The following is a 21,417-nucleotide window of genomic DNA, read 5'->3' as shown; positions in this document are numbered from 1 at the left end:
AAAATTCAAAGATTACTGATCTATCCAGGTTGACACTGATGAGATTCAACCCTACTCACTGATAGACAAAACCTCAGAAGCACTGAGAAACAATTCTTTGGGGCAAAGGCTGAAGTCCACCAAAGCAAACTGCTCCTGTAGAAGATTTTTTAGAAAAATACTTGACAAAGACATAACAGACAGTCCCATAAAGTCAATCATATTTCAGAAGATTTACCCAATTTATGGTCATAAATGAAAACTTTCTATGTACATTTCACTCAAACTTACAGCTTTAACTCATATACTAAAACTTTTCCTTGATAACGATATGGTGAAAGAAAATAATATTCCACATAATACTTCAATTAATGTTTCTTCAAAATTTCAATTTTAATCCATATTTGCTAAGAGATTTAAGGTCTGATGAACTTTAAGGCCACTCCATCCTTGTAATATTTTTAACTACCATCTACTTTTTTTTTTTAAAGATTTTATTTTTTCCTTTTTCTCCCCAAAGCCCACCAGTACATAGTTGTATATTCTTCGTTGTGGGTCCTTCTAGTTGTGGTATGTGAGACGCTGCCTCAGCGTGGTCTGATGAGCAGTGCCATGTCCGCGCCCAGGATTCGAACCAACGAAACACTGGGCCGCCTGCAGCAGAGCACGTGAACTTAACCACTCGGCCACGGGGCCAGCCCCACTACCGTCTACTTTTAAATAATGGTATGTGGCAATATTCAATAATACCCAAATAACTGGAATATTGTTTACTATACTCTTAAAAAAAAAAATCCATGCTTGATTTCCAAAAAGTTCCCTGGCTATATAATTTTCCCCCTCCTAATAGATACTACTCAGATTTCTGGTATAGGTGAAATAACCTCTCACCACTAGATATTACTTTTCTTCAATCTTAACAAGCCATACTCAATGGACCTCTGCTCACTGAAGTTCTTTTGTGTTGAGCCTTATCTGTCAATAAGGGCTGTGAGTGACAAAATCAGAGCACAGTTCTAAGAGATTTCCTTTACAGTCTTTGAAGAAACACATCTATTTAAGTCACTGGATGTAGTTCTTTTAAAAGTCAAGGAGAGGGGCTGGCTCCGTGGCCGAGCGGTTAAGTTTGCACGCTCTTCTGCTGCAGGCGGCCCAGTGTTTCGTTGGTTCGAATCCTGGGCGCGGACATGGCACTGCTCATCAAACCACGCTGAGGCAGCGTCCCACATGCCACAATTAGAAGGACCCACAATGAAGAATATACAACTATGTACCGGGGGGCTTTGGGGAGAAAAAGGAAAAAAATAAAATCTTTAAAAAAAAAAAAAAAGTCAAGGAGAATTCCACTTTTCATAAGGAAATGAAAGATGATGAACTACCCTGTCATTCCACAAAGGTTGTTTTCTGGGATTCCCGCTTTCATTTTGTCAGAATACATTTAGTTCTGTTCAAATTTTGCCTGATGAAAAGGTCCACATGATACTGTTGCAATAATTTGCTGAAAGGAAAACCTTCTTAAGAGGAAGTATTTTATCAATATAAGAAGCAAAAATAAAAGTGAGTTCAAGATTTTTACTTTAACTATAGAATGGTGATAGAAGAGAGACTAGAAGGGAGAAATTATAAATATGCCAATCTCTCAAACTAACTATCCCTGAAATTAGCAGTCTAAGACGCGCTGTAGTATCATCATTAATTCTTTACTGCTGGTCCCAAGATATGGGGGCTGTGGATTATTATCTAATAGTATTTAGTTCTTTCTAACAGAATTCTCCTATATCATAAGACAAAGTTCACTCTAATATAGTGCTTGGCTGACCCACTTACAGAACAGTTTAGAGAATAAGAAAATTAATAGATACCTGTACTGCTCTCTATTCATATAAAGCAGGATTTCTCAATCTCAGCACTATTGGCATTTTGGGCTGGATAATTCTTTGTTGTTAGGGCTGTCCTGTGCATTGCAGGATGTTTAGCAGCATCCCTGGCCTCTGTCTGCTAGATGTAGTAGCACCCCTACCCCAGTTGTGACAAACAAAAATGTCTTCAGACATTGCCAAATATCCCCTGAAGGCTCCTGGTTGAGAATTACTGATACAGAGTAAATCACTATATTGAAGATACCGTTCTGGTATTTGTAATTCATTGAATAATTATACTGAGGTATTTAAAAAAGGTTATGTTGCTATCTGGAGGGTCTGAGAACAAAGAGCAGGTAAGATTTATGAAAAAATGTTAGAAGTAGACATTTTTAGGCACAAAAGAAATAATTAGCAAAGCTGAATAGAGGTTCACATAAGGTAGAGATTACAGGTAGGAGAAAACATAAAAGATGTACTCTATAAATATAGGCCTCTATAAAACATTAGGACATAAAAAAAGAGGTAAACATGTCTCATAAGATTTTTGATAGCAGATTGACCTTTCTTACTGTCTTTAGCTTTGTTTAATATTAAAATATGTAAACCTCAGGGCTGGCCCCATGGCCGAGAGGTTGGGTTCGCGAGCTCCACTGCAGGCGGCCCAGTGTTTCGTTGGTTCGAATCCTGGGCGTGGACATGGCACTGCTCATCAAACCACGCTGAGGCAGCGTCCCACATGCCACAACTAGAAGGACCCACAACGAAGAATATATAACTATGTACCGGGGGGCTTTGGGGAGAAAAGGAAAAAGAAATAAAATCTTAAAAAAAAAAACCAAAAACGTAAACCTCAATATATCCTAACCTGTACTAAGAGCTAGGATAAATGAAGCTCCTAGGGGTGTCATGGTATAGGTGAAAGAATACTGGACTCCAGTCAAGAAATCTGACTTTTAGTCTCAGCTCATCACCGAATAGATAGATGTGTGACCTGCTTCAGGTCACATCACCTCACTGAGCCTTGATTTCCTCACCTCAAAAGGAGGGGATTAGACTAGATGATATTTAAAGTCTTTCTCAGCTTTGATATTTTATAATTCTGTAAGTGCCAGCTCGTAGGTGATAAACATAAAGAGAATAATGAATAAACTGTATTAAACATTCCATGGTTTTGGATCTGAGATAAAATCCAGGATTAAGCCAGAGACGAACACTCACAATGCAAGGCCCTCTGGCACATGCCCGTTTACCTTGCAGCGCAGGGGCCGACTGCGTCTGGGTTTTGGAAAGAGCAGACAGAATGCTCTCTGGGGTGATCTCCACCTTCGAGAGGATGTTTGCCAGAGGGTTGTGAGATGTGGTCGTGGCAGGTGCGGGTGTTTTCAGGCCACTGGTGAGGTTGCTGGGACTTGTAGGAGTTCCTGGAGAAGGTCTTGATGCAGGACTGACCCCTGGTGGCAGAAAGATTAACTCAAAAAATTGCAATTCAAAAATTACCTTTAAATTCATACTTTCCACTCACTTAATGGAGTTTGGTATGTTTACCGGGAATTCTTTTTTGACTGATCCACAAATGATCCATATCATGGCTTGCACAAAGAAAAAATCTGAAAATCAGACTAAGATTTGCTGTCAACTATTTGGAACACTCCTAAAATAAACAAGTTTTAAGTTTTTTTCATATGTATTCATTAGTTTCAAAAGACTCAACAGGAAGAGACCAGGGAATTTATTTCTTTTTTCTCTACCAAATGGCACCTACAGCTCAGAGTCCTGCTGACTGACTATGATCAGGGCCATTACAATTGTCTAACTCAACCACTGCATAATTCCAGGTGATTAGTAAGTTGCTTGTGAAATGGCCTCTTAAATGAGATTATATAAACAACTTCCTTTACATTTTAAACACTGGATTGATATTTTAATGACCAAAAATATGAACAAGTATTTCACAAAGTAAAATAGATAAGTGAACAAAAAGAATTTTAACCACATCTTTAATCAAAGGAATACAAATTAAAACAAATGACTTTTTAAGATTGAATTTGACAAAGATTAAAACAAAACAAAACAGTGTTGGAGAGGTTGAGGAACAACAGGAGCTTTCATATACCTGGAACATAAAATAGCACATTTTTGGAGATCATTTTAGTTATAATATGAAAAGACTTAAAAACCTACATGCTGACTTTTTTTAAGAGTCTTTATCTTTTATTAACACATTTGTTTTCCTGGTTTTTCTCCCCAGATCCCCCCAGTTGTATAGTTGTATATCTTTTTAGTTGTGGGTCCTTCTAGTTGTGGAATGTGGGATGCCGCCTCAGCGTAGCCTGATGAGCAGTGCCATGTCCGCACCCAGGATCCGAACTGGTGAAACCCTGGGCCGCCAAAGCGGAGCGTGCGAACTTAACCACTCGGCCACGGGGCGGCCCCAAGAGTCTTTATCTTTGAAAACTTGTATTTAAGGGGCTGGCCCGGCGGCGCAGCAGCTAAGTTTGCACGTACTGCTTCGGTGGCCTGGGGATCACCGCTTGGTATTCCCGGTGCAGATCTACGCACTGCTTGGCAAGCCATGCTGTTGCAGGCATCCCACATATAAAGTAGAGGAAGATGAGCATGGATGTTAGCTCACGGCCAGTATTTCTCAGCAAAAAGAGGAGGATTGGCAGCAGATGTTAGCTCAGGGCTAATCTTCCTCAAAAGAAAAAAAAAAAGAAATAATAATATACAAAGTATTTATGAACAAATAAAATAATTGCGATTTTCTACAAAATAATCAGGATTGGGTTGGACAGAGAAGAAACAAGACTGGCCATGTGTTTACAGTGCTGAGGATGAGTAAGTGGAGGTACTCTATTTTTGTATACTTTCATTAAAATTTCCATTGGAAAGAAAAGCCCTGTGTATTCACCAACTCTTTTAGGAAGGCTTATGCGTAAAATTTTAGCATCAAGGTTGTTCATTATAGTATTATTTATAACAGTGAAAAATTGGAAACATACTAGATATTCAATAATAAAGGCTTAGATAAATCATTAAATGCTATGTAACTACTAAAAATTATATAGATGAATATTTATTGACTTACAAAAACATTCATGATATGTAAATTTCTAATAGCTGGTTTCAAAACAGTATATGCACTATGCTTCAATTATTAAAAGAAAAATTACTACAAATATTTAATCTCCCCAAACATTCATTTACCCATAGGACTTGTATGGTTAGACACAAGTAGTTTCCCCTTTGGAGTAGTGGGATTATGGATATTTATTTTATTCTCTTTATTTTTTAATTTTTCTATAATGACCATGTATTGGCTTTATTTTTTAATTCAAAAAATTACTTTTAATTTTAAAAAAGTTACAAAAAAAAACCAGGCTGATAGTTCAATTAGAAAGATGGAAATCAGCTTTTTATCCTCTTTACTAGGCTCACTTACCAGTATTTTTCATGACTGATGTCAGGCTGCTGAGGATGGAACTGATCTTTGCCAGATCCACGTTAGCCAGGTTTGGCAAAGCCAATGCTGGGGAAGGGGAAAGAAGAGAAGTATTCACAGGCTTTGGAAGAGGTGGAGTTGCTGTCATGGTCACAGGCACTGGGGTACACGAAGAGGCCTTTGAGATACTTTCTGTTGGCTTTGTAGGTACAGAAGTGGATACAGCAGACTTCTCCATAGGTTTTTCCTTCCTGTCCTCTACTGTTGAAACAAAGGAAGGACATGATAATGCATCCTAAAACTTTCCAGATGGTACTTTCAGTATGAAACAACATGTCCTAATATTTCCTCATTTGGGGGTAAAAAGCACTATGCTTTTAGAGAAAACCACCTACTTCATGATTTTTTAAAAAGTCATACTCTTTATAATATATGATCCTTTCTGCCCTCAATATCTGCTTTTCCAAATTCTTTTTTTTTGCTGAGGAAGATTTGCCCTGAGTGAACATGCTTTGTCAATCTTCTTCTATTCTGTATGTGAGTCACTGCCACAGCATGGCCAATGACGAGTGGTGTAGGTCTGCACCTGGAAATCAAACCCAGGCCACTGAAGCAGAGCATGCTGTACTTAACCATCAGGCCATGGGGCCAGCCCCCCAAATTCATTTTTTATCTTACTTTTATTGATCTCCTTGCATCTTCTTAGTATCTGTGTAATAAATTTGTACATTTCTGGAAGCATGTTATTATTTGGTACACAGTTGTGTTCTGTCTTTTGGTAATATTTATGTCATAAATTGTCCTGTCTTTTCTCTTCTGTTAACCTGAGAGCTTTCTAAGAGATACAAACTCTGTACATATTTTTATTTATCTTCCTTTAGCTTCCTGAAGTTGGCCTACAGGGGGGTGCAATTAGGCACTAATTTGAAACTGCAATGTTTTAACTCTTGATGTCTTTGCAATATACTCCTTTTAATACTTTAAAAGCTAAGCAGTATATGAATAGTGCATTAAATTCAACAGAAGTTAAACTGCCTGATAAGAACAATTACAAAAGCTGGAGATATCAGAAAAACAATTCACCAATCCAGGTTAATTTTGGAAGCATGGTTAACAAATGGTGGTTCTGGAATCTTTAAGATCAAGAATGACAGAAAATAAGGAATTCCAGTATAAGTGTCCCTCCCTTTAGAGCAGTGTTGTTCAATAGAAATATAATTCAAGCTGCATATGTAAGTTTAAATTTTCTAGTAGCCACATTAAAAAAAAAGGTAAAATTAATTTTAACAATATCTTTTATCTCAATATATCCCAAATAATTTCATTTCAATAAGTTATAAATATAAAAATTATTAATGAGTTATTTCACTAAGTACTAAGTTTCTGGAATCCAGTGTATATTATTTTATAATTAGAGCACATCTCAAGTTGGCCATATTTCAAATGCTCAATAGTCACATGTAGCTAATGGCTACCAAATTGAACAGCACGGATCTTAAGCAATAATTCCTTTTTTTGCTTTTCCTCCCCCAATCCCCCCAGTACATAGTGGTATATTTTAGTTGTGGGTCCTTCTGGTTGTGGCATGTGGGATGCCGCCTCAGCATGGCCTGATGAGCAGTGCCATGTCCACACCCAGGATCTTAAGTGTCAAAACTCTGGGCTGCCAAAGCGGAGCACACGAACTTAACCACTCGGCCACAGGGCTGGCATGAGCAATATTTCTTAACCCATGTGGCATACCAAATCTTAAATCACCGCTCTAGAGACAATAATGCTACATCGGTGTTCTAATCTTGTAAGAATTAAACTATCTTTTAATACCTGCCTATGATAAGATTCACTGGTGGGAAAGCAAAGCAGATAAGGAACAAGCTGTCTATTCATCACATATGGACATACCAATGATTTTTGACCCATCATCTTCCACATCTGAGAGTTCCATGTCTTCCACATCACGATTATCTGTTGCAGGCTCAGGTGTTGCAGATTTCTCACTCTCCACAGTTGGTGACTGGGATTCCTCACCTCCCATTCCCTGAAAAGGAGACTCAGAACCAGTCGGGGAGGGAGCATCCATGCTTGGGGAAGGGACTGGTGATTCTTCAGGATCTGGAAGAGTTGACTTCAACTGATCCAGCTTTTTCTTTAAATTGTTCACTCGATTGGCGAAGGTTTTGTATGCCTAAAAGAGAAAAAGAAGAGTTAACTGCTCAGAGAAAAGAACCAAGAAGCTACCATTTTGACTTTAATCAGACTGCTACAAAAGAAAAAAATACCATCTGTCAAATCATGGAGTAGTTTTCAATCTCTACTTTTTGTATTCCGTAAGTGAAAAGGACCATCCACGCAGTTGCCTAAGTTAGAAACCTAGAGGTTATCTGTAATTCATCCTCCCTTGCTCTCTTCTATCCACCCAATCAACCACTATTTACTGAGAGCCTAAATGTGCTGGCCACTATTCTAGGTAATGGAGATACAGCAATGACTAAGAAGACAGAAAAAATCAAATCTATAAAGTACAGCCTGGGAGGTCAAATACTATTGATTTTTTTAAAAAATAAATTTTATTTTACAAGAATTTCAGGTATACAAAATTACTGTGAAGATAACAGAGAGTTCCCACATATCCTGCATCCAATTTTACCTATTATTAACATCTAACATTCGTATGATATACTTGTTATAATTAATGAACCTATTTTGATAATTATTATTAACTAAAGTCCACATACTTTATTCAGATTTCCTCAGTTTTTATCTAATGTCCTTTTTCTGTCCAGGATCCCATGCAGGATACCACAGTTCACTTAGGAGTCATGTCTGCTTAGGCTCTTCTTGTTTGTGACAGTTTGTTAGACTTTCATTGTTTTTGATGACTCTAACAGTTTTGAAAAGTCCTGGTCAGGTATTTTGCAGACTGTCCCTCAACTGAGATTTTCTGATATTTATCTCATGATTAGACTGTGGTTATGGCTTTCTGGGAGGAAGACCACAGAGTAAAGTGCTACTGTCATCACAATATATCAAGAGTACATACAATCAATATGATGTACCACTGCTGATGTTATGATCACCTGACTTAAATCCTAGTGATCTGATTATCTTAACTGCCAATGCCTTAAAGCTATGTCTCTTTTTCCTTTTTTATTGTTAAGAGCCTTGGCCCATTAGGATTGTGAAATCATTTTGGTTGGTCATTCAAGAAGCATTATTTTAAAAATGGAGGGGCCAGCCCCGTGGGCAAGTGGTTAAGTTCATGCACTCTGCTTCAGCAGCCTGGGGCTCACTGGTTTGGATCCTGGGTATAGACCTTTGCACTGCTTGTTGGGTCATGCAGTGGTGGCATCCCACATAGAAGAACTAAAATAACCAACAACTAGGATCTATGTACTGGAGCTTGGGGAGGAAAAAAAAAAAAGAGGAAGATTGGCAACAGATGTTAGCTCAGGGCCAATCTTCCTCACCAAAAAAAAAAAAGAAAAAGAAATAAAAAATAGTCTAGAGGGGATAAAAAAGAACAAATAAAACAGAGCAGAAATCTAAGAGTACATGAGACATGTAACTGGAATCCAAGAAGGAGAAGAGAGAGAATGGAAGAGAAGAAATAACAGAATTCTATATCAAGAGAAAATATTTCACAAAAACCAAAGTAAAATAAAGACATTTTCAGATAAACAAAATATGAGAAATTTATCACCAGCAGTCCTATACTACAAAAAATGCTAAAGGATTCAGGCTGAAGGGAAATGATCCCAGATAGAAATGTGGATCGGCAAAAGGGAATGAAGAACACCAGAAATCGTGAATATGTGAGTAAATATAGAAGAGTATGTTTTTTTCCTTAATTTCTTTAAAAGTCTACTGACTGTTTAAGAGAAAATTAATAAAAATTATCAACTATATAAAATATATGCAAGTAAAATAGGTAACAATAGCATAAAGATCTGGGGGAAGGGAACTCTATTATTGTAAGGTTCTTACACTGTAATTGAAGTGATAGAATATTAATTTAAGGTATTATTATAACAATATTAAGATAGTAATATTAAATTAACACAGTTTAAAGAGGTAAGTTAGGGATGTATACTGTAACGCCCCCAGAGCAACCACTAAGAGAGGGAGTGAGAGAGAGATAGGGAGGAAAGGAGAGAGGAAGTTGGGGACGGAAGGAAAGTGAGGAAGGGAGAGATAGCAACAAGAAGAGATAAAATGGAATCTAAAAATTACTTTATTAACTACAACAAAAAAGGCAGAAAAGGAATAACAAAGAAACAAAGGACAGATGGGACAAACAGAAAACAAGTATCAATATGGCAGACAAACTCAAGCATATCAACAAATGGAATAAACACTCCAATTAAAAGGTAAAGATTGTCAGACTGAATTAAAAAACAACAATAAAACAAAAACAAGATGCAACTAAGTGCTGTCTGTAAAAGACACACCCAAATATACAAATTTATGGGATGCAGCTCAGAAGGAAATTTATTGTATTAATACCTTTTTAAAAAAGCTGAAAATCAATTACCTAAATATTCATCTGAAGAAATTAGAAAAAGAAAGAAATTAAATAATGTAGAAGAAAGAATATCTCCCAGTGTATTGCATATAACGAGTAAGTTTCGTTTTGTAAAACTTTTGCTGTGTGTATATGCACATGCTTGTTTGCAGATCTCAGTTTCCACGTAAAATCTTTCTTGTGGATTGTAGTCAAAACCTTTTAGGAAATTCTGCTTAGAGGTTTAGTTTTTCAACATAAGCCAACCTGGATTACTTCAACAAGCTCCTAAGTTGTCTCTCTGCCCCTAATATTCTCCATTCTGCTAGCTAGATTTGAAAATGCAAACCTTATCACATGACTAGCAAAATTAAAATCCTACAACTGCCTCCCACTGCTTTCTGGGTAAAATTCAAAGGCCTTAAAATAAATACCAGGACTTTTCTTCCTGACTACCTCTCCAGTTTTATTTATCACTATCTCATACACACCCAGCTATAAGAAACTACTCTCAGGCCCACCAACTTTGCCGTGCTCTTATGTTCCCATGCTCTTTTATTTTCTTCTTCTCCCCAAAGCCCCCCAGTACATAGTTGTATATTCTAGTTGTGAGTGCCTCTGGAAGTGGTATGTGGGACGTGGTCTCAGCATGGCTTGATGAGCAGTATCAGGTCCACGCCCAGGATCCGAACTGGTGAAACCCTGGGCTGCCAAAGCGGAGCACACAAACTTAACCATTCAGCCAAAGGGCCGGACCCCCAAGCTTTTGAAAATGCTCTTCAGAGAATACGGGCTTTCATTTAGCTAACTCTTGCAATTTCAGAGTTCAGCTCCTTTGGGAAATTTTTCTCCCTATCTTCCATCTCCACTTTCAAATCAGCTAAAGCACCTATTAAATCTGTTTTCACAGTACTATAGTTACCTCTATTATAGCATTTATTACACAAAATTACAATTATGTGTTTTCATTGTATTTTCTGCATCACATCAAAAGAGTTCTATAAGAATAGAGTCTCTTTTTTCTCTGTATTACACAACGCTTGACATAGAATAAGCGCTCAATAAATGCGTGCTGAATAAACCTCTCCCAGACATTTGCTGAGGAGCCTCCAAAACAGACTAAATGACTTTATATGATTTCATATATAAGGGCCCTAGGGACTATTATAGGTCAACACTCAAAAATTATAAAATGGTCTTTTGGTCAAAATGATGAACTGACCATTCCCATTCATGGTTTCTCCTTCCTGAGACTCCTATAAAATGAATTGCAAAGGAATACAAAAAGGAATAAACCAACAAGAAGCAGCAAACCTGAGAAACAGATTTCCACAAATTTTCAGAAGACAAAGTGTGCAAAGTGAGGAGGCAGGGTGGAGAAAAACGAGGTTAGGAGTATGCAGAAAGGAGCTGATTTGTCTTGCAGAATCCCTGAGAGGCTTTGATCCAGGAAATGATGAGTATAAAAGGGTTGAGTGAGTAGTGGGATTGATGTCACAATAATTAATTAAAAGTGTGAATACCAAACATTCACTACCACCTCCTCTGCAATCTTCATACTTGGCAGCCTAGGCACTATGCCCCGGGCAAAAAAAATATGAGTTCCTTCCTAAAGAGTTAAAATATCTGGGCAAAAGACTCTAGCCTTCTGACATTCAGGGCTCCTCCTACCCTAAGAGCCAGCTCCTCACCTGTCACAGACTTTAACGGTTAAACCCAAGAGTACATAATCCCTTCCTACATACAGAGAACCTCTCAATTTTTTCATATCTCATTCTTAAATATGAATGGACAAAGAGATATTATCTGACTTTTGAGGAAAAGCAGAATCATAAAAGAAAAAGTCCAAGATAATTAGAGGGGGGAAAAAGACCCTAGAGGAAAATAAGACAATTCAGGAAAGACAAAAAAGTTGTATCCTCAAAGACATCATATACTGGATCCATAAAATGAGAAAGAGCTGCCATAAAAAAGGAACAGAGATCAAAAGCGAATTCTTAGAAATTTAAAATATTAATGTCAAACATAAATATGAAAAGATGAAGCTGGAAGATAAAGTCGAAATCTTCCAGAAAGCAGAACAAAAAGATTAAAGTTGAGAAAACACAGGACACACAGGTGATCAATCTGGGAAGTCCAGCATCTGATTAATCAATATTCCAGAAAGAGAAAATAAAGAAAATAAAGATAAAGAAATTATCTCATAGTTGAAGAATACCAATCTTTAGACTGAAAGAGCACACCAAGTAAACCTAGAATAAATGAAAAAAAGAAAATCTCACATGTCGACATATCACTGTAAAAATTTCAGAACACCATGGATAAAATCCCTAAAGCTTCCAGACAGAAAAAAACAGCTACAAAGGATCTTGCAAAGACTTCATATCAACATATTAAAGACAATGGAGTAATGTCTTCTAAGCTATGAGGGAAAATGATTTTCAACCAGGCAACTATCAAAGCAAATGTGAAAACAGAATAAAGACATTTTTAGATATAAGAACTCAAAAAATTTCTCTCTTGCAAAGCTTTTTTTGGGGGGAAATTAATTGAGGATGTGCTCCAGCAAAACAAGACAGAAAACCAAGAAAAGAAGACATGGAATCTGGAAAATAGAGGGCTCATATAAAAATAGCAGTAAAGAGTGGTCCTAGTATGAAATCTAGAGACCTAGAGAGCAGGAAATGGAAAACTCCAAAATTTCTAATATACCCACAGTTACTGTAAGGCCTTGCAGTGAACAATGTTTACATAGTTATAATATAAACTTTGTCTATTAATTTTCAACCTTTAAAGCAAGGAAATAAGACAATTATGATTATAAAATGGAATGTAAATATTATCAACCTTGACAATGTAGTCTACTGAAGTTGGGAAACTAAAGGGATAGACGAAAACTAATGGGAAAGAATAGGGACGTTAATATCCTCATTTTACAATGTGAGGAGACTACAGTCAGTGGTCAAAAAATAGTATATATAGTAGTTCAATTTACAAAGGTAATCAATATATTTAAAACAGTTACATAATGATATTGGGAGAGGGGGAAGGCAGGTGAGCATAAGCTAAATTCTCATTTGTCATACCAAGTTAACAGATATTTCTTAAACAGGATAAATCAAGAAAGAACAATATAGGCATATTATTTAGAAATATGGAGACAAAACCCAGAAAAAGTAGCTAAATGAGTTAAGAGAAACTGCTTCTAGGAAGTGGGACTGGTGGGATCTACAGTACTATATGCTTTTATGATAGTGACTAAAAATTAAGTAAGTATAGGGGCCGCCCCGTGGCCGAGTGGTTAAGTTCCTGCGCTCCACTTCGGCGACCCAGGGTTTCGCCGGTTCGGATCCTGGGCGCGGACATGGCACCACTTGTCAGGCCATGCTGAGGCGGTGTCCCATATGCCACAACTAGAAGGACCCACAACTAAAAATACACAACTATGTACCGGGGGACCTTTGGGGAGAAAAAGGAAAAATAAAATCTTATGAAAAAAAAGAGAGAACCATAAGTGTGTTTAAAAAAAAATTAAGTAAGTATAAAATGGACAGTTTCTTTCAGAGGCCATTAGACAAATATCCAATCATTAACACTCCTTCCAGTGGAGGTGGGAACAGAGAGGGTCCTTAATTCAGTCAACTTGCATAAAATTTAGTAACGATGTTTCCATCAAACTAGATGGTTAAAAAAAAAAGGTTATATATACTTCTGCCTTATTTTATATATTACCTGTACAAGATTACTAACTCTCTTCAAAAGTGACTTCATCTGTGAACTGGAGATAATGCTTATCCTCATAGAGTTAGTAACACATATAAACAGTCACTGACATATAGGAAAGCAATCAATATAAGATATCTTTAATTATTACTTACATTGGCCACCACTTTTACTTCTTTGTACTGTGCTTCGTAAAAAATTCCCGCATTTTCCAGTGCTTCTGTTAGTGAGGGTCCATTTTTCACCTGCTTATCTAATCCATTCACAAATTCCTCCAGCTTGGAGCTTGCTTCTTCAAATTCTTTGGAGAACTTCTTCCCACCTGTCTTATCTAAAATAACAGAGGAAGTATTCATTTTAGGATAAAAAGTAAAAAAATTTAACCTTTTGAAGAAAACCCCTCTCCAGATGATCTGTGAACCTGTTCTTGCTGCCTTACTGTGTAACAGTCTCTTAGTTTCACCTTAAAGAAGCTTCTCCAAATGACAAAAATCACAAAACAGATTATTAAAATGATTCATGTGAATCTGCTAGAGTTCAGCAAGAGAGCATTAGGAAGGCACCTGTAATTAAGGTACAGAAAATAAAGTCCAACTAAAAGAAAGTTTATTGATTGCTTTTCTTCACAAATTTGATGCCACACTGCTAACTTAGGAATAACAGAATGAGGCTCAATTCTGTTCACTTATACCATTAAGTTTTACTCTATAGAATGTATAAAATATGTCTCTTAGATGAGAAAACTAAAGTTCAGAAAAGTCAAGATAAAGTGACCTCTGTGTGTATAACATTAAAAATTCTTTCCAATCTGAAGAAGATTCCTGATAATTTCATATCAGAAGAATAATAAACCATGAATTATTTCTTCCAACAACAGTGACATTACAAACTGTTACTTACTTTCCTAAGTATACTTATTTCCCCATGACTGTTGGAATATGGCTTTAGATATGGGCACAAATTTTGGCTTTGCCTCTTATCAGCTGTGTGACTTGGGCAAACTACTCATCTCCTTTGGAAGCCTCAGATTTCCCATTTATAAAACAGAGGTTTTTAATACGATTCTGAGTTGTTGTAAGGATTAAACTAGGTAACATATACTAACTTTAAAGCATGGTACAAGAACAAAATAGGTGCCAAAATGAATATGTAGTAGCCATTTACTAACTATTTCAAAAATATTTATCATATACCTATTATGCACCAGGTATTGCTCTCGGCACTGGGATACAGCAATGAACAAATAGGGATAATTTCTACCTTCATGAGATTTACATTCTAAAAATTAATAATATGGTTATTGCTTATAATTCACAATGTTAGAAAAAGAGAGCAACTAACTAGATTTTATAAGGCATTACAGTGACCTTATTAAAGATCACACCCAAACCAGTTAATTACACATGTGAGACACACTTGTCTAGATATAACCCAATACATTAAGAAAGCACTAGAAGTGGGGAAAAGGACAGAATTTGTTTGTTGGGTTTTTTAAACTTATTTTTTCTCCAGCTTTATTGAGATATAATCGACACGTAACACTGTGTAAGCTTAAGGTTCACAATGTGAAGGACATGAATTTACCTATGAAAAGTATATGCAGGAAATTACAACCTGGGAAACCAGAGGTGCCACAACTGCTCTCCACAACCTAAGGTTCTCTTTATGGGAGAAGCCACTGTGATCTGAAAATGACAGATCTGGAAAGAAAATCTGAGTTATTCTATTTAAAGGGATATAAGCATTACCTTTTAAGCATTTGAGGGTTTCTGTGCTACACACATCTACCCTCATTGTTGACAGCTGTTTTTCCTTCAATTCTATTTGATCTTCTGAGCGCTTGTACAGCAACAGCTCTTCAATGAGGGCCTGAGACTGAACACACACCAGAGTCATACTTCATTTATGAGATGATTCACTTTTCGATTTTTCCCCACTAAAATAAAATATGACTAAAACCTAACAAAACTCCAAGAGGAAAAAGTTCTTCATGTTTCCTCAATCAGGGATATTAATATCAATTCTCATGTCAAACTCATATTTTCTTATACACTTTAAAGATCCTTTTCCTTGTTATTTAAAGCTAATTTAAGGATACAGGGTTAAGACCGAAACAGACAAAGGTCCACTTATATCCACTTTAAATTTTAATTAGATAAGCATAGTCTTATTATATTAACACTAAGAAAATTCTAATTTAGAAAGATGAATCCCTTGTTGGGGGGGTTCAATAAAGAACTCAACTGGTAAAAGATATTCTGGAAGAAGGTTATTTCTTCCGTTGGGGAAGAGATAAAACTTGAAGACATCTGATTGCAATCTGGATTCCTTTAGAACAACTCAAACATGTTTAAAATATAATTGATGTACAACTGAATAAAAATAAACCTTACTGGACTGTATAGGAATCTAACACAAAAGGGGTGAACAATGCTTTGGCATGTTAAACATATTCTGTAACTTACTCGAAATTCAGCAACTATCTTAGACTTGAGAGCAGCTTTTGGATTCGTGGATGCTGTTGGAATTAAACAAAAGATCATTAAGAATACAGACACAAAAAGTCAACTAATATTTAGGAAGATTTTCAACTCTATAGTTAAGGGTGTAGTCTTTGACTATGTCTCAAACATGCACATTTAATCATGATACAATTCCTAGAATAAACAATGGAATATGAAATTTCAACACTCCTAAGTATAGTCAATATAAAAATATACTATTTAGACGAGTCTAACCTACTTACCTCCAACAGACCCTTTAAGCGACAAAGTCCTAGAATTACTCATTTGGAGATACTGAGATACATAAAGTACGTTTTCTCATAGTCTGACTGAGTGTAAGAGGATCTCAATACTTCAAATTAAGAGTGTTCAGGAGCAAGACATCCAGTTAATCCTGAGCACTGGCTGAAGAAAATTACCTAAAACATTAACTCTATTCCTATGTATTTAGCTTTAGATTCCTTTTTTCTGTCGACTCAATTCACAGCAAAAATAGGCAGGGAGAGTTCTAAGTACATTACCACTGCAGTTGAACTTTGGCTGAAATGATGACTCCTGTTGTTCCTAAGCATGCAACTTATGACCAAAAGGATGTCAGAGTACTCCCTTATGATGATGAATATCATATGCTTGCTGGAGCAAAACCATCCCAAGTGTCTTGTTTCACCTCCCAATTCTCACTCTCTTTTACCTTGTTCCCTCCACACCTTCAAGTCTTTCTCAATATTCCTCAGTGTGGCCCACAGCAGCCTACAACATGCAGTATTTCACTCCCTTGTTCTCATGCTGGGTAAACATGATAAACATAGCAGGAGCTCCTGTTAAGAGAATGAGGTTCTGGCCAGGATTTGAGGCCCATGTCTAATCTGTAGAGTGTATCCCCAAATCTGAAGGATTTCATGGCTCCCACAGAAATGCTTCTTAATGCCTAGTCTCCTCTTCAGCTCTGTTAATGCCAGCTGGCTCTAACTTCATTATCTTTGAACCTGAGGGTTAGCCTGGGCACTATCAAGTATTTTTTTTCTTCTTTCAATCCCCCAACTACTCTTGAATCTTCACTCATTTAAACCCTTTTTCTGCATTTCCTTTGCTTAAAAGCAGCTTTTTTTTTTTTTTTAGAAGTAACTCCATGATGGCTTGTTTAGTGTAAGTCACTGGGAGCCTCCCAGGCCTGGAAAACACAGGCTTGCCCATGGTTTATGCCAGGTACGATGTCAAATGGTCTACATTTTCTTCAGCTCCAAAAAGAGGAGGTAATTTTATATTAGTTGAGATTTTGTTCCTTACTTTGTGATTTCTTCCACTGCTTATTCGGTTGTTTGTTCAGATTTTCTTTCAGCTGCTTCTGAGTTTTGAAAGTGGTACCTGGAAAACATTTCAGTTTTTGCAATCTGGCATTATGGGAAGCTGTTCTGTCTGTCCACTTCAGTGTCAAAGTTGTAGCATGAAAAAAGGCAGTCCGAGACTGTGTTGTTTCTTTCTTTCCTTTTCTTTCATTTTTATAAAAAAAATTAAAACACCCACCATATCTAAGAAGCTGTCAAATAAACATCATTTCTATAATCAATGAAATTACTAATTTTGAGAATAGGGCAGTAAGCTAAAAATACCAGTTAACACATTCAAATGAAGAATTTAACAGCTTCTTAGAAGGTATTATTTTTAAAGTAAAGCTCTAGTCAAACAATGGTCACGGTATCAAATATCACCAGCCTCCATTCAATGACTTAATTACACGCATCTAATATATAGAAACTAAACAACTTAAAAAACAGATACACAACTTACTGCAAATCTAAACTACAATAGAGACAGAAGAATGTCGATATATGCTTAATGTCAAATATCTTAGTAAAAACTGGAACCCTGTCCAACAATCCTCCAACAGTAAAAGGACAGGACAGTAATTATTAAACACAAAAATGAACAGCTTAAAACACTCAAAGTAAAGCAAATGCAGGAAAATAATCAGATGGCCATCACCACTGAATATACTTGACTTTCTTTAGTCAATAAAAATAAAATCCAACCCTCCCCAAAACAATTCTACTTAAGTTTTAAGTCAAACAGATCTTTGTAAGCATTTAATTTTATATAAATAGGGCCAAATACAAAACTTTATTTTTCATTATTAAGCAACAAGACCAGATCTATAAAACACATACAATTTTAAAGACTGAACAATGACACAAATTTTCCTTTTAGGATAGAAAAGATACTTACTCAAAGCTTCTCTTAATGCCATAATCATTTCTTCTGGGTATACATTTCTATCTTCCCAGATTTTAAAGATTCGTTCTATAGACTTAGAGACAGATGGATCCCTGAGGAGAAAGGAAAAGTGAGACAGACATAAAAACGTTAACTTATATCTTAAACTAGAAATCTGAAAGTAAAGTTGTCAACAAGATTATTTGCCAAATGTTTTCTGATGTTTATTTTAAAACATTTTTTTTTTCAGAGTGCCTAGGACTAAAATCTTACTTAAACACTCTTTTCAACACTTTTTATCAATGACATAGATGAGGCTATGAATGACATACTGAACTTTTAGAGGCATATGAAGTTGAGAGGGCTAGCTGATGTGCCCATTGACACAACTGGTATCCCAAAACATAGGCTGAATCTAGGAAGATGATATCTAATAAGGGAAAAGCTGGTCCAAACAGCCAATTGCACTAGTGTAAATGAGAAGACAAAGGCTTAGCAATGCTGTGCGGTTTTCTTCTTCTTAAAGGTTTGGTCGAAAATAATCACGAGTCAATCACATACTATGACATGTTTTCCAAAAAGTTATCACCTAATACTATAAGAATACACATCAAAATGAGGGAGGTGAGGAGTATCACTTTACTTTGTTTGCTTCACAGATGGGCTTCTGCGTCAGGCTGGTCATCTTACTTAAGGAGGAAAATGATTGCAGTAGAAGTGCTTGACAAATAATTACCAGGAAGCAAAAATTAAAATTATATTTTATGTGGAATTGTAGAAGAAACAAAAAACAGTGCAGGGAGGACATTAACTGTTGTAAAGAAGAGGGATCAAACTGGTTTTGTGTGATCCCAGGAGGCAAAATAAAGACAAAGGCATACAGTTATAGAGAATGAAATTTCATTCTAATCAATCTGTCAAAGAACTGAGAACATTCTAACATTCTTTTTTTTAAATTTATTTTTAAAGATTGGCACCTGAGCTAACAACTGTTGCCAATCTTTTTTTTTCTCCCCAAATCACCCCAGTACATAGTTGTATATTTTAGTTGTGAGTCCTTCTAGTTGTGGCATGTGGGATGCCGCCTCAGCATGGCCTGATGAGCGGTGCCATGTCCGTGCTCAGGATCCGAACCAGCGAAACCCCGGGCCGCTGAAGTGGAGCACGTGAACTTAACCACTCGGCCCTCTAACATTCTTAACAGATCTGTCAAAAGACAAAAACAGGGAAAAAACAAAAAACAAAACAGGAACTTATCCTTTCTCTAAGCAAATCCATCAACTCTTAAGAAGACTGAAGAAACTGAACTATGTCAACTTTATGGCCCCTTTCAAACAGGAGAGTCCATGAATCCATAACATCACAGTTCACAAAGGACTTTTTATGGCCTAATAACAACATGCACAGGAAACAGAGAAAACTGTACTAAGCGTCTAGAAAATTTTATTTTCTAGAGATTTATTAACCAGAATGGACAGACTCTATTCTTGTTTCTTTTCTTAGGCTTTTTATGCTGACATCTTTCCTCTTATTATCAAAGAAATACATATACACTTACATATAATAGTATATATACCATTTATATAATAGTACTTGTATTTATAGTGTATATCCTAGTATATATAGCACTTATGACTATCATATATTACAGACACTAGAATATATAAATATATTACATATTATAAATACTATAAATGTATGTATACGTAACACTGAAAAAATTATAGAAAAGTATAAAGAAAATTCCACTCATTTCCACCAAATGGAGATTCACAGTATACCAATTTCAGCATTATCTTCTAGTATTTTTTTTCCCCATGGATGCAGTATTGTATTTGAAATCAATTTTATACGTGTGTGTGCACATAATTGTACTCTATTCTATTCATTTAGCAAAACAAGCACTTCCCAATGTTCTAATCAACTCTTTATAAGCATTACTTTTAATGACTACACAATACTCCCTATGTAACTGCTCCAAAATTTACCACCTGCCTACCATTGGATACTTAAGTTGTTTCTGGACTTCTGTTACTATAATTAATGCTGCAATAAGTATCTTTTGGTCAAAGCCTCTTTTTCTCCTTAATAATGCCAAAATGCTTTCTAATAGGGTTGTACCAATTTATACTTGTACCACTAATAATGAAGTTTACCGTTCACCATACTTCTGCAGCAATGGTTAGTCTCATTTGTTTGTATTTGTAATCTCAATTTAACCATTTCCCTTTCTCTAAAAATATTTACTCAAAATTTTCAAATATACTTCAAAGTAGAATCACCCAGATCCAAAAAATCATCAAGATTTTGCCATATTTTCTCCATCTATCTTTTTCTTTTTTGCTGAAGTATTTTAAAGCAAATTTCAGCTATTGTGTCATTTTACCCCACTCTAAAAAAATTCTAATATTTTGCTGTATAGCTATAGTACTACTACCATGCCTGATAAAATTAACAGTAATTCTCTGACATTGTCTACATTCATTCCATAATCAAATTTCCCTGAATGTTTCAACGTCATTTTACTGTTAGTGTGTTTGAATTGGAATCCAAAGGTCAACATGCTACATTTGGTTAGGGTGCTTAAGTCTCTTTTAATTTAGAGTAATTAGATTAAATTGTTCTCAGTATTTGTTCCATGCCATTCATTGACTTGTTGCAGTCAAGGGGTCAGCTGTCCAGAAGAATGTCTTATATTCTAGCTTTATTTGCTTTCTTTAGTCATTTAACTTGTTCTGCCAATTCTTGAAGTTCCTCTAGATGAAAATTAGTTGGATTACATCCACGTTGAAATTTTTTGGAAAAAATATTTAATAAATGATGCTATATGCTTATACTGCATCCCATCAGGACATATACAATGTCTGGTTATCCCACCTTTAATCATACTAAGATTAAGGCTATCCCACCTTTAATAATACTAAAATTCATCAACAGATTGAGGTGGTCTATTCTCTTGTGAACTGTGCCTATCTGCTCACTAGTATTTTAGTGTTTTTCTAATGATTAAATAAGTTTTACATATAAAAATATTATTTTGCCCACATTACAATTATCTTTCCTCATTTTGCACTTTAATGTTTAAGTTACATTTTAAAACATAGAATTTTAAAATGTAGCCTTGTTAAAGTAAAAAGCACTCTCTATTGCCACCACTTTTTTTTTTTTTAAAGATTGGCACCTGGGCTAACAACT

At 35.9% G+C, this 21,417-nt stretch overlaps 1 protein-coding gene across 8 annotated transcripts in view; it reads right to left on the bottom strand.

Annotated features, from left to right (window-relative positions):
- Nucleotides 1-21,417, bottom strand: part of RPRD2 (regulation of nuclear pre-mRNA domain containing 2) — a 95,915-nt gene that overhangs the window by 7,415 nt on the left and 67,083 nt on the right. For 5 of the 8 annotated variants that reach the window (XM_044758524.2, XM_070496836.1, XM_014865380.3 and 2 more), the window contains 8 exons: nt 18,235-18,335; nt 17,299-17,376; nt 15,973-16,025; nt 15,256-15,382; nt 13,663-13,838; nt 7,186-7,468; nt 5,284-5,544; nt 3,092-3,292 (listed from right to left, as the gene is read on the bottom strand). In XM_044758524.2, coding sequence (XP_044614459.1) covers nt 3,092-3,292; nt 5,284-5,544; nt 7,186-7,468; nt 13,663-13,838; nt 15,256-15,382; nt 15,973-16,025; nt 17,299-17,376; nt 18,235-18,335 — 1,280 coding nt within the window. The remainder of the gene's footprint in view (nt 1-3,091; nt 3,293-5,283; nt 5,545-7,185; nt 7,469-13,662; nt 13,839-15,255; nt 15,383-15,972; nt 16,026-17,298; nt 17,377-18,234; nt 18,336-21,417) is intronic. The other 3 variants (XM_014865381.3, XM_044758528.2, XM_014865383.3) reach the window with 1 other exon arrangement.

This window comes from Equus asinus, chromosome 25, assembly GCF_041296235.1.
Source record: "Equus asinus isolate D_3611 breed Donkey chromosome 25, EquAss-T2T_v2, whole genome shotgun sequence".
Taxonomy (NCBI): Eukaryota; Metazoa; Chordata; class Mammalia; order Perissodactyla; family Equidae; genus Equus; species Equus asinus.
Note: the sequence above shows the minus strand (reverse complement) of the source record. Positions and strands in the feature narration are given on the sequence as shown.